Source organism: Hippopotamus amphibius, chromosome 17 (genome assembly GCF_030028045.1).
Source record: "Hippopotamus amphibius kiboko isolate mHipAmp2 chromosome 17, mHipAmp2.hap2, whole genome shotgun sequence".
In the NCBI taxonomy this organism is placed as follows: domain Eukaryota; kingdom Metazoa; phylum Chordata; class Mammalia; order Artiodactyla; family Hippopotamidae; genus Hippopotamus; species Hippopotamus amphibius.
Window position 1 is genome coordinate 46,442,573 of NC_080202.1, and position 23,980 is coordinate 46,466,552.

The 23,980-nt window shown below is 50.3% G+C and overlaps 1 protein-coding gene across 3 annotated transcripts in view; it reads left to right on the forward strand.

Annotated features, from left to right (window-relative positions):
* The window catches only part of TBCD (tubulin folding cofactor D), a 165,362-nt gene that overhangs the window by 74,686 nt on the left and 66,696 nt on the right, over positions 1 to 23,980 (forward strand). For all 3 annotated transcript variants that reach the window (XM_057714659.1, XM_057714661.1, XM_057714660.1), the window contains exons 14-15: positions 14,633 to 14,789; positions 22,590 to 22,647. In XM_057714659.1, the coding sequence (XP_057570642.1) occupies positions 14,633 to 14,789; positions 22,590 to 22,647 (215 nt within the window). The remainder of the gene's footprint in view (positions 1 to 14,632; positions 14,790 to 22,589; positions 22,648 to 23,980) is intronic.

The following is a 23,980-nucleotide window of genomic DNA, read 5'->3' on the forward strand; positions in this document are numbered from 1 at the left end:
TTATGCTATTTTAATGGAAAATCTCTTTCTGAATCTTTGAATGAGAAATTTTGCTACCTAGAAAAACCCTTTGTCTACTAAAGTAATTTATTTCTACATCTCCCTAATTTTGTTTTCTGTTTTTGCTAGCAGTAGGCTCATTTGGCGTTTAAAGTCCAGTGCAGGTTGGCTGATTTGATTGGGGAGTTAGTTACACAGGGAAAACAGCTGGAGGGCCCATTTCACTTGAATTTCAGGTTTGCTTATGAAAGTAGCATGTTAGCACATCACCTGGTGACACGTCTGGGTGGGCAGGTGGCCCCAGGATGAGGAAACGGTGAGGTTGCCACGTCCTCTGCATGCTGCCCTGCTCTCCCTGCTCTCGTGGGTGAGGCCGCCTGGCACACAGAGGCTCTTCCTCCCATAGGAGCCTCCTTGGGGCTGGACAGCCGCAGCTGCTTCCCTGTCCGGCCCCCACTGTGAAAGCCGTGGAGCCGCTGCTCTGCCTTCCACACCCTTGCACCCAGACCAGTCCCAGGGTTTGGGAAGTGAGCCTGCAGGAGTGCCCTGGGGAGCGGCCCAGCGGTCACACCAGGAGAGGACACACAGGCCTGATTTCTCCCCTGGCAGACCAGGCGCTGCTGCAGGGCTCTCTGCTTGCCCTGTGCTTGGGTGCTGTGGGAGTCCAAGTGTAGCCCTGAGGTGGGTCCAGATCTTTGCGGGGATGCAACGGGCAGCAGGGAAGTGCTTGCGGGCTGAAGAAGTGAGGATGGCGCTCTGTCTGGACTGTGTCATGGGGAGGGTTCCATGGTGGGTGATACCTGCCATTTTCTGGACAAAGGGAGGATGAGGTCAAACTCTGCCCCTACCTGGTGGGACCTTTCCCTGCTGGGCAGGCATAGCCATGCCTGAGGGTCTGTGTCACCCTGGGAGGTCAATGTGGGAGGTCACTGGGGCAGCTCAGACAGTGTGGCTGTGAGAGACTCTTGGCCTGTGGTTGGAAGTCTGCCACCCACAATCCCATGTCCCAGCTGTCCAAGGCGGTGACCTGGGTGGTGAGATTAGAGAAGAAAACTCTTCAGAGAACTTGGCCCCAGTCAGGTGCAGGCATGTCATCAATCAAACACAAGTGGCAAGTGGCCTGTTGTCTGACATTCACCCTCCTTCGTCTTCCTGGCCGTCTGACCTTGGGCTGCATGTCTGGTCCAGTGACCCTCAGCTCGTTGAGGTGGGGTCTCCAGCATCATGGTTCTCCAGGCCTGCCAGTCCTGAAATTTGTGCCATGGACACTCTTGGGGCCAGTGGAGGTCTGGGCACTGCGGCTGGGAATCCAGGGCTGTGAGTCAGTGGCAGAACTGGTCCCTGACTTCCTGGTTAAGCCTTTAATTCTCCTGAACGCTTGTTTTTGCGTCTTTCAAGTTGTTGTACTTGGGCCGCTCTGTCATCAGCTGTGGGCGTTTCCTGCGCCAGTGGCACAGCCACGCTCCCCTCCCTCGTCCCCGTCCCCTCCCCCTCCCATGGCCTTTGGCAAAGGGACAGGACGGACAGGCACTGGTCCCTCCGTGCTTTGTCCTAGGCGGAGGGCAGAGAGTTGGAAAGAGCCTTTGTTATCTCTCCCTGAGGAGGGTCATTCAGAGATCATGAGAATTTAATTTGACAAGAACCATTACCTAGGTGGCTTGAAAGGAAAGTTCTGACAGAAAACATAGACTGAGGCTGGGCCAGGCCCCTTGGGGAGCCAGCTCCCAGCTGAGAGCCAGGAGATGCTCCGGCCTTGCAGGGACTGAGAAAGTGGGAAACAGTTGTGTCACCCGAGGGTGGGGCCTCCTCCTGGGGGTTCAGGCTGCCCCCATGGGGGTTCAGATCTCACCTCAGTTCTGGGGTGTTGGGAGAGCGCGTCCTTTGTCCCCAAGTGGGCAACATCAGTGGGATGGGTTTGTGCCTGTGTTTTCCTGGTGACAGCTTCCCCTGGGTACGCTTGGCGTCCTCTAGTTCAAATTTAATAAACTGCAGCCGGGCGAGGAGTGAGCCCCTCCTCAGTGGCATTGCTCCAGGCGCTGTGGTGCTGCTCCTCGCCGCTGCTGACAAGGTGACAGCTGCTCACGCACAGTGCTGACTCAGCGGGAAGTGTGCGCTGGGGCCGCAGGCTCTGCAGGGCGGGTGGCCCCGGTTGGGTCCGGCGGGGATGAGACGTGGGGGCTGTGTGCTCCCTCCTCCTGGGAGGCGCTTCCTCCTCGCAGATTGGGGGAGGCCTGTCGGGGACTTAGAGGAAGTAGAATGTTTTGATTGTAGAGAAACTGTCTGAAAATTTGAGTTTTCAGGGTTGAAAAAATTAAAAGGGAGTCTGTCAGTAGAAGGTTGCATTTTACTATCTGAGGATTATTTCTCAGCAGACAGTTTTGTTTGACTTTTAGCGTAGTGGGTGATGTTCAGCTTAGGAACCGTTTTCCAGCCAGGAGTTAGATTAAAGCAGTTGGTTCCCACCGTGGCCGAAGTCAGTCACCTGTGGAGGTTTCTAAAGGTCCAGGCGGCCACCCCAGGCCTGGGGACCCTCCTCGGTAGGTCTTCTCAGCAGGCAGTCTTGCCGTGTGCTGCAAGCATGCCACTGGGAGCAGCTGGGGAGGGCTCTTCTGCTCCTTCTTGGTGTGGCTGAGACGTGGGGGCAGGTCACCTGGATGGAAAGTAGCTACTCCCTTTTGTGTACTCCCTCTTCGGGAGGCTTGTTAATTTGCTTGGAGATGTGAGGATTGGACCTTAATCTCTTTCTGTGACTTTCCAGTAGCCCAAGGGCTGGTGGTGAGAGAACCAGACCATGGTCCTGCCTGTCCCTGTCCTTGTATTGTCCACAAAGTGTCCAGGCGCTAGCCTTATTCCCAGACCAAACACATGGTCACAGTTACTTTAGGCTAAGTGACAGGTGGGCGAGGGAGGAAGGAAAGAGGTTTTCCTCCAAAGCTTTAGACGCTGTTCTTGTATACATAACATTTGGAGAAGCTAAAAGATTGCTGATGGAAAGTATATTTCAAAGTGGGTAGAGAGGTATCTATTATCCTTCAGTTATAAAGAGGATTATGCTTGTGTGAAATGTTAGGGAAATATTTCCAGGAGGAATGGCTTAAGCAGTTTAAAAAATTGCAAGGGATGTGTGTTGTTGGAGAAAGAAGGAGAGAGAAGCACTTAAATTCATTCACAACAGTTTTGTACCTACTGTGTGTAAGGCAGCGTGCTAGACAGTGTGGTGGGGAGGCTGCTCCGGGGGCCAGGCTCTGACTCCACTCCACATGCTGATGCTCTAGCACCTACCTGGACCACCTTGAGGGGAGCAGGGGGGTGGCTGGGCTGGGGGGGGGGGGGGACCCGTACTCACCGGGAGGTGTGGTCGTCAAGCCTTTCAAATGCCGATTCACATTCAGGGACAGCTCAGTGAGCTCACATAGCACCGTTAGGATTAAACGGAGAAATGTCTGTCGTATACACATCACAGCTCTCGGTGCTGGACATGCTCCATGAGTCTGTTCTTAGGAGCATCTGAAATGAAGTGAGTGCTGCATGGTGTCCATCCTTTTCCTTTGTGGGCATATTTCTTGGAGGGAGGGGGTAGAAGATGGGGAAACTTCCATGTGCCTTTTAACGTCACTTGCTCTTCCGGGTCTCTGAAAGGGGTCTAGCGTCTTGATTTCATGGAAAGTGCAGTTTGTCCTCAGAATATAAAACCTGCTGTGTCCTATGCTGATGTCTTAGCCGGGATGTTTTCCTCACTGCTGTTCTCCAGGTGTCTTTGCTTACCTTCTGTGGTGGGTACACGTCCTGCCCTTCTTCAGTAGTTTTTTGAGTCCCAGAATGTGCTGATGTGGCAGATGGCCCTGTGGGTGCTCCCTGATGGAGGTCCAGCTGTCGGTTCCTCTTCTGGCCTGCTCAGAACCAGCTGGCCCCAGGAGGGTGGCTGTGGGGAAGCCCTGTCCATTGTCCTGTTGTTCATCTATTACTCGGGTGGTGGTGGCGGAGGGTGCAAGTTGTCCTGTTCCTGGACCTGATGGTAGGGAATTCAGGGACCCCTGGATTTCCGTTTCCTCCTTAGAGGCCTCTCATCCCTCCCAAAGGCTCAGTCTCTCATACTTCCTTGTGTTCAGCATCAACTTCATAGCATGTGGAAGTCGTGTTTCCTTTGACAGGACCGGCAGCTTATTTCCCCTGCGCCGGAGAACTAGTACTGTAGAGATAACCTGTTTACTCACAGCTGGCCTCACCATGGTCGGAAGGGGCAGCCAGCACTGAGTTGTCTCACGGTGCACAGGTCCGTCATGCCACTCCTGGGGATGACTGCACATTGACCGTTCAGGGGGCGAGGGGCAGGGACAGGGTCTGTGGCAGGGACATGGGCACAGACCTGGACTGGGAGGAGGTCAACTGCCAGACGACACCAGTCGGCTGGAAAGTCAGCCCCGTCCTCTGTCATGACGAGTTAGAGATCTTAACCCCCTGAGGTCCGTCTTGGGGTGGGGCCTCCGCGGCAGCACCCTGGGGGTACTGGGCTCTGGAGTGAGCCGCCGCTGTCCGTTTGGATGGTTACTGCACCCAGGAGAGGAGGTGCTTTTGCTTATGTTCTGTCTTACCATGTTGGTGTATCTTAACTGATTTCTTTTTTAAAAAGATGTGGCATTGTCTCTTAAAATAGGAAAAGATGCTGGTTTAGGTTACTTTACAGCCCAAAAAGTGACATTTAAAAATTAATTTTTTAGAGAAAACTGCTCTCCTGACTGAGGTCTTTATTAAGTTTAGGACACCTGGGATGGCGTGAAGTCTGTGTTTTCGGCATCATGTCCCACTGCAGAAGGTCGAGTAAACTGCCTGAGCATGTTGAGCCCAAGGTTACTCGAAGGGTTACTTGGAAGCAGCTGGTTTAGAACGGTTTGTTTCTGTACCAGGTAGATACCAGATGTTTATAATAAATAGTCTAACCAAGAGTTACCGTGGAAAGTGTACCTGCTTGTCCAGCCTCCTGGAAACTCACCACAGCAGTCACAGTGGCATTTCCTGCAGTGGGCACTTGCTTTGACATCCAGTACCTTCCTTAAACCTCCTGGGAGCCCAGGGAGTTGGAGGGGAGGAAAGAGGTGCCCCATCTCACCTGGGTGGATGCTGTGGTAGCGCAGGTGACCAGCAAACCATGGCCTCAGAGGTTGCGAGCCATTTGGCTTTATTGGTATTCTGTCATGGCCACCCCCAAGGGTGAGGGAGGGGTACCACTGTGGGCTGGAGAAAGACCCCTGTGTGTGTGGTGGGGTACTGCTTGGGGGGGGCTTACCTTCTGTCTTCCTGTTGCCTCAACTGGTATCAAATCTTTTTTTTTTGTAGTTCATATTTATTTTTTAATTGAAGTATAGTTGATTTACATTATTGTGTTAATTTCTGCTGTACAGCAAAGTGATTCGGTTATACATATATATACATTCTTTTTTTAATATTCTTTTGCATTATGGCTTATCATAGGATATTGACTATAGTTCCCTGTGCTCTACAGTAGGACCCTGTTGTTTATCCATTCTGTGTATAATAGCTTACATCTGCTAACCCCAGCCTCCCACTCCATCCCTCCTCCAACCCCGTCTCCCTTGGTAATCACAGGTCTATTCTCTGTGTTCGTGAGTCTGTTTCTGTTTCGTAGATAGGTTCATTTGTGTTATATTTTAGATTCCACATACAAGTGACACCATGCTAATTTTCTGTGGGTCATTCCAGTTTTAGTATATGTGCTGCTGAAGTGAGCACTCAGGTCGCTTTAATGTTTACTCTTCTTTGATTTGTCCTCCTCTCTTCTCTGATCCATGTTCCATGTAGGAATGGTTTCTAAATGCAGTAAATGTGTTTGATGTTGAGAAGGATCCCCGCTGCGATCCTGTCTCATGTGTCAGACTTCTTGGACCCACTCTGGCGGGTGGACCCTGAGGAGCAGTGGTCGTGTGTCCCAGGCAGTCCTTCATCCGCTCTTGGCCTGGCCGCCAAGCAGTGCCCCGTGAATAGTGGAAAAGTGCGGAACCGCATTTTAAAGTGTTGTGTTGGTTTTTTTAATGATCATGAAGGTCATGCGTGTTCATTATGGACACTGGGGACAGTGACATAAAGAGGAAGCTGAGGAAACCTGGAATCTTGTTGCCTGGAGGTCAGCACTGTTGATATCGTGGCAGATGGGGTCATGAGCACGAGTGATCTGGGGCTCTCAGCGTGATGCTTGGGCTGGGTGTGCAGTTCAGGTCCTGGGCTGTCCCCCTGTGCCTCAGTTCCCCCACCTCCCAAGGTCAGTGGGACAAGGGCCTGGGCCAGAGCAAGTGCTGCTTGTCACTGGTTTCAGCACGTGAGCCACTGCCTGAGTACCGTGTACTTGGGGTTCTGAGTGTCCTCCTGTCATTAAATATTACTGTGGGTGGTGGTGTGAGTTGCACTGAAAGGCTCTGTTGTATTTCACCCCCCCATCCCACCCCTGTTGTAGCAGGGGTTTATTTCTGCTGTTAGAAACCACAGTCGCAGCAGTGCGGCTCTCGTGACAACTTGGGGACACTCCCTTCGAGGCCCAGGCACACAGGATCAGGTCCGTCTGACGGCACAGCTGCCCTCACCACTTTGTTACCCACTCCTCCTGAGTCCATGGTGAGTGGCTTGAGCCTAGACCAGTGCCTGTACCGTCTCTTCAGGACAGGTGCCCAGCAGTAGACCTGCTAGTTCAAGGTCGGCTTGTAGGCATTCTGCCTGCAGCCCTGTGGACGGCTGGAGATGGGTTATGGCCACGTGGCCCACTGCATCAACGCGCATGTCTGGGGATTTTGTTGAAAGTCAGGTTCTGTCCGTGTGATCTTCAGAACATGGCTCTCTTGTCCTAATTTTCAACATTCATATTGTTTCAACTTTCTTCGTCTACTGTTTCTTCTCTTTTTAGGTTGGGATGTTTGTATGATACGTGTGAGCTCTTTACATGTAATTGCCATCACGTCTTTATCCATTATACCACATTTACCTTGTTTGTTATTTGCCTTAAAACTTTATTAAGTGTATTGATCTGCTGATGTTTGAGATGCTTTATGCAGGAATATTGCTAATCACTTCCTTAGAGCAGGTGATGTGGCAGGAACTGCCCTGTCCACCGAAGGGATAGGGCACAGTCAGATGGAATAGGAAGCACGGTGCTTCCTGTTCACCTCGGTCTTGCTTTGTGATTGTATTAAGCCTTTCAGAGGGTCCTGCTCCTGGGCAAGGCTTTACAGGCTCCTGCCCTGGAACAGTGGCTTCCTTCTGTCTTGCTGTTGTTTCAGTTGTGAGAAGTCTTTATCTGTGGCTAAAAGTGCATCACAGTAATGGCTGTGCCCACCTAGCCTGGACTGTGTGCTTCACATGTGCTGGTGTTGCTTGTGTTTGCAGGGCACCTGGTGAGGGAACGTCTCTTCTCAGCCTCTTGACAGCTGAGCCTTGGTTCTCAGCCACAGCTCCATGGGCAGTGGGGGGGCGGGGGGGGGGTCTCGTTCACAGGGAGGACACGTGGGAGGGCTCTTGGATCAGAATGGCCATGTGACTTTCCCGTAGGAAGGGAGAGGGCTTCAGGGGTGCTCGCACTGTGGCAGGGTGAGTGTGCTGGAGGCACCTGGGGGGAGTGGAACCAGGTGGTCCACGGGGCAGGTACCCACCCCCACGGCGCAGGATGCTGCTGAGACCCCACTCCATCGTGTGCCGTAGAGACGAGCCCTGGCTGGGGTCTCCCCGTGTCTGTGGGGCAGGGTCCCTCGCCCCTCCAAGGAAGGCCAGCACACAAGTCTGCACTTCCCCCCACGTACAGAGTGGGTGGTGCGGTGGCTGGCATTGCTGCCCACAGGTCAGCTACAGGCCTTTGGGACAGTATTTCAGATGTCCTGTGGGAAATGAAAACTAAATGTCTGTGGAACCAGATTTTCCGTCCGTCATTTCCTCTCCCCCAGCAAATTCAACATGTTTTTTTCTGAGCAAGTTGGACTGCATTCTTTCAGAAGGTATGATGGTTATTTGTACGGGTGGCTGAAACAGAAGTTCTGTGGTGATGGCCGCACCCGCTCCCGGGAAACTGGTACTTTCCTGGACTCAGACTCTGGGCAGGCAGGCTCGTGGTCTGAGTGTTGGTTCCACAGGCAGCGCCAGCATGCGTTGAGGCTCAGAGGCATCTCGGGAGACTCAGCCAAGTGTATCCTGGGAGATGTCATCCTAGTGCATCTTGGGAGACATGGCCCAGTGAGCCTGGGAGACTTGCCCCATGCAGTGATATTTCTTATGTGATGCGTTTGTTTTTGAATTAGTGTAATTCATTACTTATCAAAACACATAACTTCTGTGCTGGCTGTATGATGATTTTTTTAATGGATGCTGCAAAGTACAGGTGGGTTCCTCCTGACACCCGGATGTGCATCTGCAGGCCCTGCAGTGGGGACTTGGTGCTCTGAGGGTTAAGTCGTTTCTCTCACCTGGAGGCTGCTTTGTCCTTAGGCGATTGGCATTAGGCAAATGACATGCTGTCTAGAGCGAAGGGTATTTAAATTACATTGCTGGACTCTGGGTTGCCAAAAGGAAGCCCTCTGGGGAATCTTATATATTTGACATGTATTTGCAGTGTGTAATTGGAACCGTGAGAAAGGTTTTTGTTCAATGCTATTGAAGAGTTTTCTTATTTTAAACCTTTTGAATCTGGAAAGAGTTGTTCGTTTTTGAATTTTTTTCTCTGATAATGACTTTTTTTAAATAAATTCATTTATTTACGTTTTCATTTTTGGCTGCGTTGGGGTCTTTGTTGCTGCATGTGGGCTTTCTCTAGTTGCTGCAAACGGGGGCTAATCTTTGTTGTGGTGTGCAGGCTTCTCAGTGCGGTGGCTTCTCTTGTTGCGGAGCATAGGCTCTAGGCATGCAGCCTTCAGTAGTTGTGGCTCACGGGCTCTAGAGCACAGGCTCAGTAGTTGTGGCGCACGGGCTTAGTTGCTCCGCGGCATGTGGGATCTTCCCAGACCAGGGATCAAATCTGTGTACCCGCATTGGCAGGCGGATTCTTAACCACGGCACCACCAGGGAAGCCAATAATGGCTTCTTATAAAAGTTGAGGGCAAAGACTATTTCTACTTCATATACCCCCTTCTCACCCAAAGCTCTGTGATTGCTCAGTACCCTGCATGGACTGGGGCTGGTCTGTCTCTTGTCTTCCTGTCCCTGGATATCAGAGCTGGAAGCACAGAACATCCTTTTGCACAGAAGAGGTTGGTGAAGGCCTGAGAGATCGGGGACAGCTGTGGGCCCTGTCCAGGAGCAGCAGGAGCAGGCCCAACCCTGTCCTTCTGTCCCTGGGGCACGATACTTACCACCACCTTGGGATGAGTTGGAGCCCAGAGCCTCACTTTCCAATTTTGTTGTTGAAGAAATCCATCATCTTGCTTTCTCTCCTTCTGAGCTGTTTTACTTCGCACAAATCAAATTCCTTTCCAGTGACTGTGAGGCACGTGTCCCACCGTTGCTGCCGGTGGCCAGGTAGTCCCCTCTCTCAGATCCGCGCCCAGCAGCGAGGCCTATGTTTGCTGCTGGCAGCACTTCATCTGCACTTGCATGTCAGCCACTGATGTTTGTGCTAGGTGTCACAGAGGGGCCACCGGAGCTTTCCAAAGAAAGGTTTTGCAACTGCCCTTGCCAAGGACTGGGGTGGCATTTTTCGGCGGGCTTTGCCAGGCAGCTGCAGCAGCACGGCCACATGGGTGGGCAGGGCTGGCAGTGAGGCCCTGAGGCCCAGGAGGGCTTGGGTCTCTACGTCTCTGACCTAGCTCTGCAGGAGGACGTAGGAGGACACAGGGACGTCCAGCGCCTTCATGTCATTGGAGGGCCGGGCAGCTACCTGAGGACATCACATGGGCATGTATGGGTTCCAGGGACCAAAGTCGGGGTTTTGGGGGGCCACCTTGCTGCACAGAACTCAGAGCCCATGTTTTCCACTGGTCTTTTCTCTCTCAAGTAGATTTGAGCCCGAGGGCAGCGTATGGTTCCCACCGCCCTCTCACAAACTGACCTTCTTCCATTCCTTGAGACAGAGAAGTGACGGCTGAGGAGCAGAGCCAAGGAGTCTGCAGAGCAAGTGACGAGTGGTGCCTGGAGCCACGCACGGGTGGTGGGCGCACGAGGTCCAGGTCCTGACCCTTGAGACAGAGAAGTGGGCCAGATGGGCCTGTGGTTGGCCCTGCTAGTCTGCCGATGTTCTCACCAGTAAATGCCAGTCAGCCGTGAGGGGGCCTCTGTGGTGCTGAGGCAGACGTCTGTTCGTGGGTACAGGTCACCGTGTGTGCCCTTTTCCTTGTAACTGGTTGACCGCACGAGCCATCTCACACTGACCCGGGGTCAGGCTCCCCAGCCACTCAGGGGCCTCGGGGGCCAGCAGGCCGGGGGCGGGGCCACGTCCCTGTGGAGGCTGACGTCTCCCAGGGGCCCTGAGCTTTTCTCAGTGTAGAGTTGGTCGCGACACCCACCTGAAGCAGGAGTGGACAGTGCTGACCGCTGTCACTCACGGTTGTCGGTTTTGCGATTGATTTTGTCCAGTGGACCGATAAATTGGGACTCAGCAGTTAGCATCCAGATTCCCCTCAGGCTATCGAGCTGCTGAACCGTCTTCCCCAGGAGTGTCTGGGCAGCGGCGTGAAGTGGCAGTCTCAGAGAATCTGGTGCGGCAGTGACAGCGAGTGTACGCGATGCTTCCCCTCAAGGTGCCACAGCCTGTTAGTTTTGACATGCGTTGGGCCATGCGTGGGCTACCCTCTTAGCACAGAGAGAGAGTATGAATAACGCTAGAAAACTAGGAGTAATTCCAGGTAAACTAGAACTTTTCCAGGTAAGACAAATGAAGACCAATTTTAAGCATTACAGATTTGGTGTAGTTCAAGTTGAGATAATTTTAAAATCGCTAATTAGATTTAACTGCTTTATCTGAAATAGCTGAGGTAATGTCCTCTGGTTTGGTTTAGCATTTATACATGTTTCGTGAGTCTTTTTATTTTTTATTTTATTTTATTGAAGTGTAGTTGATTTACAATGTCATGTTCGTTTCAGGTGTACAGCACAGTGATTCGGATATATATATATATATATATATATATGTATATACATATTCTTTTTCAGATTCTTTTCCCCTAAAGGTTATTACAAAATATTGAGTATAGGGCTTCCTAGGTGGCGCAGTGGTTAAGAATCCGCCTGCCAATGCAGAGGACACGAGTTCGATCCCTGTTCCAGGAAGATCCCACATGCCACGGAGCAACTAAGCCTGTGTGCCAAAAAAAAATAAATAAATAAAAAATATTGAGTATAGTTCCCCGTGCTATATAGTAGGCCCTTGTTGGTCATCTGTTTTATATATGTATGTATATGTTAATCCCAAACTCCTAGTTTAGTCCTCCACCCTTTCCCCTTTGGTAACCATGTTTGTTTTCTGTGTTTTCTGTACATGAGTTCGTTGTATTGTTTTTCACATTCCACCTGTAAGTGATAGCATACGATACTTGTCTTTCTGTGTTTTTAAACAGTGCCTTGATGAACACTCAGTATACATTCTCTGTGAGTCTTAATTGTACGCTGCAGTCTTAGGAGGTAAACAAAGTGACAGGTCTTCTTTCAGAAAATTGAGCTTAGTTCCTGGTGTGCTGACGGGTGGATGCAGACCCTTGTTAACTTCAGTGCCTCCGGCTCAGGGAAGTTTGCCTGGTGCTCCCAGGGTATGGTGCCCGGTAGAGAGGGTTCCAGGGGCTTTGCAGGTGGGAGGCGTGCCACGCACCTGGTTGCGTCAAGACAGAGGCAAGGCCAGTGGGGAATTGGTATTGTGGTCCTGGGGCACTCGAGAGAGGAGCATGGGAGCAGCTTGTGCTGTGCTCTGCTGAGGTGAGTCATTGGGCTGACCAGGGGCTGAGGGTGGTGGTCCAATAGTGACGGAGGGGCTGGGCGGGGAGATGTTGGACCGGAGTGAAGAGGTCCTCTGCAGAGGTGTGGCTGCTCTGGGTGGGGCAGGCCTTGACTGGACACAGGGAGGCAAGCAAGGGAAGCAAGACCACTGTGCCCTGAACCATGCCCCAGAAGGGCATGGGCCACTGGCTGACATGGGATGTGTGGGTGAGATGGGCTTTGTTTCAGACGTTGTGGAATTTGAGGGGCCTTTGCATATCCCACGTGGGGTGTCTTGATGGCATTGAGTTGAAGACATGAGAACTTGGCAAGAGAGTGGCTCCGTGTTTGTGGTCCTCAGAGTGCGCAGAGGAGGAGCAAGGCCGGCTCCAGGCGTGCATGACCTTGGTGTCCATGGTGTGGGTGCCCTGCCAGAACTTTGAGTGCAGGTGCCCTTGCGGCGCTGCTAATACTGAGGAAATGTGTGTTTGAGTTCCTTAGTCCTGGTTGAGATGCATATGATTGATAACATGTTGTTGGAGATGTGTATTTTGGAGTACATTTATTTTGTGTAATTTTAAGTAAGTTTATGTGAACATTTACAAATCTTATTAAAAGTAATCATCACATGTATACAAAATAAACGGGACAGAATCAAATCTATTTTTTGTTGCACTCTATGTAGAATCAAAAGTCCTTAGATGCAGAAGACAGAGAGGACATTTGTATATAGTAGTCATAGTTCTACCATTGTTTCTTTTGATTTTTTTGCCCAAGACTGTTTCTAGGTACATTTCTTTGGAAGATAATTTCTGTGATGATAGTTGCATGTGCAAATAATTGGTGCTTCATTTTTCTTAAATCCGTACCCTTGAGTGTCTTTTCTCAGACTGCAGATTACAGTAGAGAGAGAAGATAGAGAAAAGAGAAGTGAGGTGCCCAGCCCCAGGGGAGACCCCAGTCCAGACGTGCCTGAGAGGGTAGGGCCACCACAGGGAGGGCTGGTTTCTGGCCAGGACTTTGGTCACTTGGTGCGTTTTGTGATCCCGTTCGTCTCACTGCTGGCTCTCCGGTTCGTTCTTTGTTCTCTTTGTTCAGTGGTTGATCTCCAGTGGTGTCTTGTTTGTTGACTTTCACATGCTCACACCAGTTCATGTATGTGAGAATTGTGCACGAGTTGTCTGGGCATCACTTGTCCCACATGGGACACTACCGTGTTCCAGTTCTACCTTGGACATCTCTTGCCATGTCTGCGATGTGTGGCCTGAGGGGTGGCCCTACTGGGACAGGGAGACTCTGGCCATGCGCACAGATACAAGGATGCGCCGCCACGCTGGCCTCCCGGGGGGTGAGGGCTCTGTCCCCGCCCACCCACTCTGGTGCTGGGCGGCCCGGTGGTGGTGGTGCACGAAAGTGGCTCTGCCCCGGTGCCTGGGAGCTGGGACCTGCGGCCACGCCATCTTCTCGGAACAGATACTCACTTTCACTTTTAATACTTTTCTGAACACCATGTGAACTGTTTAGTGTGCTTTATGGCCGGATTGTTGTCTGTTTTGGATTAGTAGAGTGAGCTTTCAACACGTTCTTTCAGAGAATTTCATTGAGTGTGATTTAAAAAAATTCTCTACCTTTGAATTGATAGTTCAGATTTTTCTGAAGGTTATTTCTATTACATATTCCTATTATAATTTTAAGAGGCTTTAAAAATTGTTTGGTTCATTTATAAAATTGAGTTCCCTTGTACTTTTAAAACGCTATGCATGAGTGTTATGTATTTTATTTTCTTTTTAAATAATTTACATGTCTAATAAGCAAACCCTTCCTAAGTACTTGAAATACATGAATCTGATAAATTTAATAGGTAAATAAAGTAGTTTCCGCTCCCTTAAACATTACAGTACTCTTACCATGTGTCTTAAATTCTCCCCACTATATACCAAAACTTACATGTGGAATATTAAAGACTCAGTGAGGCATTATAAAATGGAACCAGAAGGATAATCTATGTGTACTTCAAATTACTTTAAATATCACAGAGGTTTTAGATAATTAAAGATACCTGGGTTATTCCTAAAGTTAGCGCAGAATGACCCTGGGCTTGTTTTACTTTGTCATCCTAGTTCTCAGGCCTGAAACTCGGTGAGATCACAGTTACCCTCTGAGCAGAGTTAAGACACCTGCATAACGGGGTCTCGTCCCTCCGAGTTTGCTCACCAGCTGGTAACTGTTTTTAGCCAGAATTAGAAGCCTGTCTATCGTTCGTGGCCCGCCTGACAGCAAGACTCCGGGGGCAGGTGTGACTCTGGGGGCGGGTGTCCTCTGGGTCAGACACTCTTTCCTCATCGGAGGGTGTCCCCGGTGATGTTGCTCACCCTCCTTCTGCTTCCGTGAGATGTCAGCCCCTCCCCTCGCTGCTGGTGGCCTCTGTGTCCCTTTGTGTCTCCTCAGGCCTGGCAGCATCCCTTTGGTGGTCCGGGAAGGCATGTCCGTGCTGTTCTGTAGGAGTTTTGGGGCAACTTTTAAGAAGCGTTTTCACCTGAGTTGAGCTGGTGGCCTTGTGTTTTCCTTGCGGATGCCCTTTCTGAGCAGGTTGTGAGTTTCAGCGTGACTTTGAGTGGGACCACGTGTGTGGCTTGCACCTGCCTCTGTGGGGCTGCTGTGCCGGCGGGCTTACAGTAGATGCAGCGTCTGTGGAGCCGAGAGTGCTGCTTCGGGTCTCACAGTCTCTGTCTCCCGTGTGCAGTTGTCACCGTGATCCTGAAGGCGTTGACATATGAGGAGAAGCGGGGAGCCTGCAGCGTGGGCTCCAACGTCCGGGACGCTGCCTGCTACGTGTGCTGGGCCTTCGCACGTGCCTACGAGCCTCAGGAGCTGAAGCCCTTCGTGGCCGCGATCTCAAGGTAAAGCCTATCAAATGATTCTCCAATGGCTACGGACTGGTGACAGCATTGGCTCACCTGCTGAACTGCCTGCACCTGTGCAGTGAAAACCAGCGCAGCCTCATGAGGTTGGAAAAATACATTTTGCCTGGTTTCCTGGACAGAGCAGTGAGGGCAGCGGGCTGTGCCGTCCGTGCGGGCGGGAGCCCCACTTTAGGATCCGATGTTTGTGCCTGGGAAAATTCGAAACGGGCGTGTCCCCAGTATAGTGACGTTGTAAGTTAATTTTTTTCCTGTCTTCTGTTGGACTGAAGTGAGTCCCTTTGACTTGAAAAGAGAGGTCAGGTCTCTACTTCTGGTTGTTGGTTAAGGAGCTGAAAGAGGGGCCTGAGCACGGTCGCAGCCTCTGGGTTAGTCACGGTCGTAACACTGACCCAGCAGCTTTTACTAGGAGATGGATTTCAACATTATTCTCAGGTGCTGGAGGCTGCCTCCCACAAAGGAGGCGCCCTGAAATGGGCAGGAGAGCCCCAGGTCTCAAAGCCTCCACACGGCGACTCTGTCTTGGCATCCTCCTCTGGCCAGCGCATCGGGTCCCCCAGCGTCCTGAGCACTAGCAGCACCTGGGGGACCGCCACGGAGGGCGCGGGCCACCCTAGGGTCAGGAGGGGGTCCTCAGGCCTGCGCACTGCTTGGGACGTGCAGCCGGGCCGTCTCTCTCCATCTCGACCCTCGTGTGAAGGAGGGGCCTGCGGAGCAGCCTGAGGAGGCTGGTCCCTGCTCAGGGAGACACATTGCATCTGAGGAAGTTGTAAAAGTGACGCCTCCTGGTCTTGTCCACCCTTGGGAGGGGAAGGGTGGGGTGGGAAGGCAGAAGGCTTGTGGAGATGCTGTGGTGGTGACTTCGGCCTGAGGCCCGGCTGTGGAGAGCAGGCTGCCCGTGCCTTCATCCCCTGCTCCTGCCCTCGGGCGTGTGCTCCCCCCCCTCCCGTTGCTGTGCTCGTGTGGCCCACCCTCGGGATGAGGGTGATGCAGATCTGCGTGCAGCTGAGAGGCGGGCCGAGCCCTCCTGTGGGGCCCCCAAAGGAACTGGCCTGTGGGGGGATGGAGTGGAGGTGGGTGGCCAGGATACCAGCATTTCTGAGCTGGGACTCATTTTCAGAAGTGGTGCTCAGTGTGAGGGACAGATTGCAGCGGCGTGTACTGGTGGCAGTGTCCATCTGAAGAAACTCATGTGGCTCACGTGGGGGTCTCAGTGGAGGCTGAATTTCCCTGATGTCCTGGGCATGCCCAGGAGATCACTGATGAGTTTACGCACTGAAACCACCAGCTGGCAGCGGAGCCCAGAGACTCCTGCTTCACGGCCCTCCTAATTTCTCCTAATTGACCCTGGAGTTAGTGGCTCGTGGAGTTTCTGCTCAGAAAGGCCCCTCTCGTCCCCTTCCCCTGCACCCACCCCAGGACTGGATTGGCGAGTGCCCGCTGGAGCCGTGCCCAACGGCTTTCTCAGTCCAGTTTGGCAGGTTCTGAGGAAGCTTGTGCTCCAGCCCTTCCTGGTCCATCTCGACAGCAGGCCCGGAGGTTGGGGCGGGCGGGCTGGCGGGTGAGTCACGGTGCCAGGTGAGCCTGCAGGACGCTGCTGCTGCTCGCCTCCCTTCCCCAGGAGTATCGGTTGGGGTGTGTCCTTCGAGATCTGCCTCCCTTGGTTTGTAATAAGTGACCGCATTTTAATTGTCAGCTTTTAAGCCCATTCATCCTGGCACGTGATAAAATCTTGATACCTTTAACTGTACTTTCACAGACTCTTCAGTGGATCCTGCAAAAGTAGACAGTTGAGATCACACTGTAATTCTGTAAACGAACTAGAAATGTCTGATGAAAAGAATCAAGCGGTGGTAATAAGGAGGCAGGACTGGGCACAGCCCACACAGAGGAAGAGGTCGGAGTGTGGCCGGCCACCGGCTCAGTCAGCCGCGCAGGGAAGGAACTCAGGGGCCAGCTGCTCACCTTCCTAAAGGAACCTGAGGAACTGCCCTCCCACCTTACCGTCTTTGTTTTATAAATACCAAAAGGAAGTTTTTAGGTCAGTTTAATCATGGTTTTAATTAGTGTTGGTCGATTTTGAAAACCTATATTTCCTAAGCGTTATGGGCAGACAGATTAAGAGATGCAGTAATTATTTTGTGGGTAAGTAAATAGGGCTTCTTGAAAAGCCAAGTATAATTTAGGCACAAAGAAACACACAACGTTAAAATGGTAGAGGATGGGCGTGCATTATCTAGAAAGTATCTTCTCACCAGTAATCAAAAGCTAATTTATAAGAAGGAAAAAATTGAGCCCTATTGCCAGCATGTGCGTTGGTTGTCGCCTTCTAGCGATTTCCTCACCTGAAACTCTTTTGTAAGCCGAGCTCCTGTTGACATCAACCCTGCAGGGCCCCTCCTGCGCCAGGGGCAGTGCCCGACTCAGCCTCGCGGAGCAAGCCAGGCGAGCCGGGCAGCGTGGGCAGCGCCTGGGGATTGGCTCCCAGATCTCTTCCTCGAGGGCAAGATTGTCCTGAAAAATCAGGAAATGGCAAGCATTGCTCAAAGCTACATCTTGTTCCCACTCAGCGTTTCTTGATGGCAGACTTCCAGGGGGAAGATAACCTTTCTGTTTTTCGAGAAAAGTTAAGTGACAATTATTGACCAGAGTGTTCCACTGCCAGCCTGCCACCCCGTCCACCTGGTAGGTCTCCCCTCAGCCTCCATTTTAGCTCTGCTGTGATTGAAAAGCACTTTAAAGATGTCTTGTGTTTCACTGTTGTGTCAGCTGGTGTGAGCTTTGATTCTTCTGATGTAGGGAAAGAAATTTGGCTACAGGTGGGTCTGGCAATTTATTCCAAAAACAGTGTGAATTGTAACTTTCAAAAAACACGGATGGGTAAAAAATTATATATTAGTCTGATATTTTAAAAAGCTTTTGACTTTGAAATGATAAGATTACTGTTACTTATGGTAAAAAGTATATTTTGTATTATATTGCTACAAAATATTACACATACTAACAAAAATTGAATTTGGGGTGAGATCTGCTTTTTGCTGTACATGCTAAAAGCCAGGTGCCTAGAGCTCGGAGCAGGTCCAGGCATGCAGCTCCCCTGACTCGGACAAGAAAGAAAGTCCCTTTCGGTTTGACACAGACCATCTTTCTGTGTTGGGAAATCCTGGTGAAGTATCACCTGAACTCTCCCAGCGAAAGCAAGCAGTTGAAGATACCTGAGAGCGTTCCAGCCTCCGTGGCCGCATTGTGGTCGGCTTGGTCCTTGTGGCTGCAGTGTGGCCCCTCTGCCGCTCTCTGAAATGCGAAGTGAAGGCACATGACTCATGCTCAGCCCTGTCCTGCTGAGGAAAACTTCACAGCATGCGGGATGTGGGGGCCCTGGGGACCGCGCGTGTTGATGTTTAACCAATATTGTCATACCTACTTTTATTTGAAACATGCTAGTATTTCTAGATAAGCCAGTTTTGTTCTGAAAGTGTGAAATTAGAATAAATTTCAAAATCTGGTCCAAATTAGAACAGTATTTAAAACCTGTTACATTCATAGGTATATACACATTGGGTTTGTTGAATTAACTTGAGTCTGTATTTGATTAAGAGCTGTGCTTTTTTAAGTGGTTTTGTTACATTCATCCTACTGTGTTCTGAGAAGTTTGGTAAAATATAGATAAAGCAGTAGCTATTTTAAGCCATTTATTTGTGAATACAGAAGCAATCTGGTGGAGGCAGGTGTGGCCGTCTGCAGCGCCCCAGGGTCAGGTTCTCAGGCTGCAGCCAACGCAGGCCCTTTAGAAGCCGGCCTTCGAATGAGCCTCACCCAGCGTGTCTGAGTTGGCGGCCTGGCCCTGTGGCCCTCGTGAGCTGGCGGCGGGGGGGGGGGGGAGTCTGCTCCTGTGACCTCAAGGCAGGATGTATTCACTGTGACGCGACCTTGCACCCAGAGACAGACCACTGTGTGCCATTCAGGGGGGTTTCTGCCAGGGCTCCCCAAACACACAGTCTCTCTGGGAATCACTGTGGTGTGGCCAGTGACCATAGAAACCGAGCCAAGTGGGCTGGGCCTTGCCGTGGAGGCGCGGGAGGCCCACAGACCCACCTGAGGCTGAACACAGAGAAGTGTCTGCAGGTGAGCGTAAGCTATGTCACCTGCGGTGGAGGCGCCCCGCCCCGCCGTAACTATGCATGTGCGAAAAGAGTAGGTAGAGCCCCTTTCCCGTGGCTGCTGACAGTATTTCAGGGGAAGGGGCTGGAAGGAGGTAATTCACAGACGACAAAGCTGGGAAGGACCCTTCAGCACAGGAGTTCATTAATGTTTTGGCTCAATTACAATGTAAACGTACAGACTTGAAGCCAAGCTGTCTCCATTTGGTGCCACAGAGCAGGCCCCGCAGGCTGGCCTGCACGGCAAGGGCGGGGGGTGGTACAGGGTGGAGCTTGGACTTGGCTCTGTGGTCTTGGATGCACCAAGGGGAGCTAGGCTGCCTTGGGCTTAGCCTGCCCTGGGCAGGGCCAGAGTGTCCACAGCCAGGAGGCCTGAGGGTCGGAGGGGTTCTGATGCAAAGCTTATCAGTGACCTTGCAGGGGTTATGGTGTCCTGTAGGATAGCAGGTGATTTTAAGCTTCTTCTCTATGTTTTTTCCATTCTCTCCTCAATAATCAGTGTTCCATAATTTAAAAATTGTAATTTGGGACAAATAGATTTACAGGAATTGTCAAGAATTCAGTGTAAAATGTTAACTTTTGGTAGTATTGTCTGGACCCAGAGTCAGTAAAGATATGTCCACATTTTTCTTGTGTCAAATGTTAAAGGAAAGCAGAAATTCTTGGTTAGTATCTTTTCCTAGAATACATACGATCTTATGGAGTTTTAAAAAAGGCTCTTATTAATATGTAAATATAATACTTAAATTTCCGTCAGTGATGAGAATATACTCAGAATAAAACACGAAATATGTTTTTGTTAAGAACAGTAGTGTGGAACTTCCTAGGTGGCACAGTGGTTAAGAATCCGCTTGCCAATGCAAGGGACACGGGTTTGAGCCCTGCTCCAGGAAGATTCCACACGCGGCGGAGCAACTAAGCCCGTGCACCACAACTGCTGAGCCTGAGCTCTAGAGCCCGTGAGCCACAACTGTTGAGCCCATGTACCGCAACTACTGAAGCCCATGCGCCTAGAGCTCATGCTCCACAATAAGAGAGGCCACCGCAATGAGGAGCCCATGGACCACAATGAAGAGTAGCCCCTGCTTGCCACAATGAAAGAAAGCCCGTGTGCAGCAACGAAGACCCAATGCAGCCAATAAATAAATTAATTAAATTACATTAAGAAACAAAAACAAAAACAGTAGTGTGTATATGTTAATCCCAAACTCCTAATTTATCCCTCCCCGCCTTTCCCTTTGGTAACCGTAAGTTTGTTTTATATGTCTGTGGGTCTGTTTCTGTTTTGTGTGTAAGTTCATTAGTGTCATTTTTTTTTTTAAAGATTCCATGTGTAAGTGATATCATATGATATTTGACTTTGGCTTAGTATGGTAATCTCTAGGTACATCCATGTTGCTGCAAAGGGCATTATACACACTACTATATATAAAATAGATAAACAACAAGGACCTGCTATATAGCACAGGGAGCTATACTCAATATTTTGTAATAACCTAATAAGGGAAAAGAATCTGAAAAAGAATAGATACACACACATATATGTGTAACTGAATCACTTTGCTGTACACGTGAAACTAACACAACATTGTAAATCAACTATAATTAAAAAAACAGTAGTTATATAATATTTGGCTGTTGAAAGATCATAATATTACGTCTTGATCAGTTTAATGATTTTAAGATTTTGTTAACAAAAGCAATTATGATGTTGAAATGGAAGCAATCTCTAAATGGTCCCGCTAAAGTTGATGAATTTCCTTCAGTGTTAAGCCCAGTATTTTTCTAAAATCTCATCTTGGCTATAGTTTATAATAAAGAGTTGAGAGAGGAAACGGAATAACTTTCTGTTAATAAAGTTTTGCTGAAATTAATTTCAGCTTCAACTAGTAAAAGGACCCAAATACTAATGATGAATCTTTAAAAATCTTCAGATCTTTAGTTGCTTTTCAGAAAAGCTTTTAATTTTGAACTAACTTTAGGCTTAACAAAGAATTGCAAAAGTAATAAAAGTTTCCATAAAAACCCTTCACCAGCTTCCCTGAATGTTGACCTCTCACAAAAGGGACCAAGGAATGAGTGTTGTGTGGGGCTGGTGGTTAAACTGCAGCTGCTCTTTGCTGATGTGTTTCCTTTGTGTCACACTTGGGGTGCATTGCAAACTTGCTGCTCTGGATGAGGTCTGTAAACTTACTGTTTTTTTTAATAAATGATAAACATTTTGGGGGTACTTTAAGACAAAGTAACTATCCAGTTTTCACACCCAGTGCCCAACAGTTACTGCGATAGGCTAGGAATGGTGGGTTTTTCATAGGAAAACGTTTCCCCTCAGCTTTTTGCTCCTTTAGTTGTGTACTTTTGGCAGTGTGGACCATGGCTTATTGGCTAACACTGTTGGTTACTTTGTTGCTCAGATTGCTCTGCCTTTGGGAGCAATTTCAGGTTGGCTTCTTGTGCCGGCCCCCACCCCTGTTTTTTAGTGGTTTCCGAATTACTAGCAGGACAGGATGCCCCAGGCTTTTCTTTTTCCCTCACCCCAGCCCTGGAGTCAGCCACCTCCAGGGATCTGTGTTCGTCTTAGTGAAGAGTAGTATTTAGAATCCAAGACCTGGGTCCCACTCCCACTCTGTATCCTTTGCACCCCAGGCCTGGCCGACCGCGTGGAAACCTGCGGTTCCAGCCCAGCACCTGGTCCCCTGCTCTCCTGTGCAGTTCTTTCAGAACTGCTAACCCTCCCCCATGAGAAACACACCCACCCCAGGGGAGAGCGTTACTGTGCATCCTCCCCTCTGTAGAGTGTGGTGTCTGTGTGTAATTTCCTCCCACTTTCTATAGTTTCTTTTTAATTTGCAGTCAGGAAAATTGACTCTTGTCGTGAACAGTTCTGTGAGTTTTGACAGATTGATAGAGTTGGGTTCCACAACTTCAGTACCAAACAGATTGGCTGTCAGGCGGGAGGGCAGCATCCCTTTCAGGTGATCCCTGTGTGTCTGAAATGACTCTTTTTCAAACGTTTCCCCTGTGGGCTGATAGGAGATGCAGATTCACAAGTCACAGAAACAGCACTTTGTCCCCACTTTGTTTTCTGTTGTTGCCGAAGGCGACTGGACACTTGAACACCTTCTGGTTTGTCCCTGGTGGTTGAAGGTGATGACGTAGCGAAGGGATGTTTCGGTGAAGCTGGTGGACTGTGTGAGCATGGGGGCTTCCTTCTTGCTGAGTGCAGTCGTGGTTTGGCTTGGTGGGTAGGACCCTCAGAGCTGCTTTCTGTGCTTGGCCACCGTTTCTGGGGAGGTGCAGAGCTTGTCACTCCTACTGGCCTCCTGGGCCCTGCTGGCTGCCCCCGTGTTTCTCTGTTTCTACCTGTCGTCCTGCCCCCAAAACTGCTGTCCTCGTCCTGCCCTGCAAGGCCTGTGCACGAGGCCACTCTCCCTGTGACTTCTGATGGCTCTCGTGGAGTGGGGCTTGGCCACCCTCACCGTCCTGTGAGCGTCTCTGCAGCCAGGGCCCTGGAGCCATGGATGGGCTTGTGGGCACGTGGAGGAGGAAGACTGTGGGGTCCGCATCCTGGGGTCTGTGCAGATTCCCTTTCATCAATCACCTTCCCTCTTTCTCACAGCACACTGGTGATTGCTGCCGTGTTTGACCGAGATGTAAACTGCAGGAGAGCAGCCTCTGTAAGTTTTCCTGTTCTGTTCCTTTTCTTGAGGGTTGTGGGTGGCCCTGACCTGTGACTGGCTCCCCCGAGAGGCCGTGGTCACTGGCTTGTGAAGCAGGAGGGATGCCCAGGGGCTGGGGGCCCATGGAGGGTGGCTCGCACTCCCTCTGGGTCCCAGCCCAGGAGTGTGCTGTAGCCAGTGGAGGGCGGGTCGGGACGGGTTGCACCCCTGCAGATGGAGATGGAGAGGGGGCTTGGAGGGGCCACAGCTCAGGAGCGGGTAAGTGTGCACAGTGGGTGCTGCTGCCTGTGTGACATGTGAGTGTCGGGCCAGGTATCCGTGTTGCAGCCACGCCTTCTGGTTGGTGGGATGACTTGGAATCGTGGCCTCCATCCTCAGATGTAGGGGCTCCGGCAGGTTACAGAGCCCCCTGCTCTCTTGAAGCTCCTGATGGCCTGCCTGCTCTCTGTTCCCTGAAGTACGTGGGGTCCTTGAAACTTTCTGGTTTCAGGAAGTTTCCCAGGAAAGCTCAGGACCTCGTCTGTGTCTTGCAGTTTCTCTTCTTTGAACGTGGGTAGGAAGCCTGGTGATTCTTTGAGAAGTCTTCATGTTTGTGCCCTGGTATTTACCCTTGGGCAATAATTATAAGACTCCTTGAAATACAGTAAGAATCTTTTGTTAAATCTGTACTTAAAAATTGCATTTTGGGGAATTCCCTGGCAGTCCAGTGGTTAAGACTCCATGCTTCTACTGTAGGGGCCCTGGGTTTGATCCCTGGTTGGGGAACTAAGATCCTGCAAGCAGCACAGTGTGACCTTAAAAAAAAAGTGTGTGTGTGTGTGTATATATATATTTTTTCTTTCCTGTTTATTGGAATCTAAGAGCTCATTTCGGGAAGCAGTAATAAAATCAAAGCACTGATACTTTTATGATACCTTGGGGAAGAAGTGGAATAAAAGAACAGAAATAATTTTTTTTCTTTTTCAAGTTAAAATTAAAATCCTTTAAAATCAGCAGAAATTCTTTGCATTAAACTCCACCTAAGTGACCCCTGCTTGCCTAGTGGTTCAGGGCTAACGCAGTGAAAGGTGCTTTTGTTTGAAGCTCATTTGAAAATGTAAGGATCAAGTCTCTAATTATTGGGAATGAAGTTTCTTTTACCACAAAACTGCTTCCTTGTGAAGGTATGTTTCGACCTTTTTTGGCTCCTGTTTGTGCTCACGTTTTGTGTTCTCCGTGGGACCCCACCCAGCAACCCTGGGCTGTGGCTTCCAGCACCCAGGAGGTGGGGATGCAGTGAAGGTGGTGAGATATCCTCTCTCTCCTGGCTGTTCTGGTCTGGATGTGACAC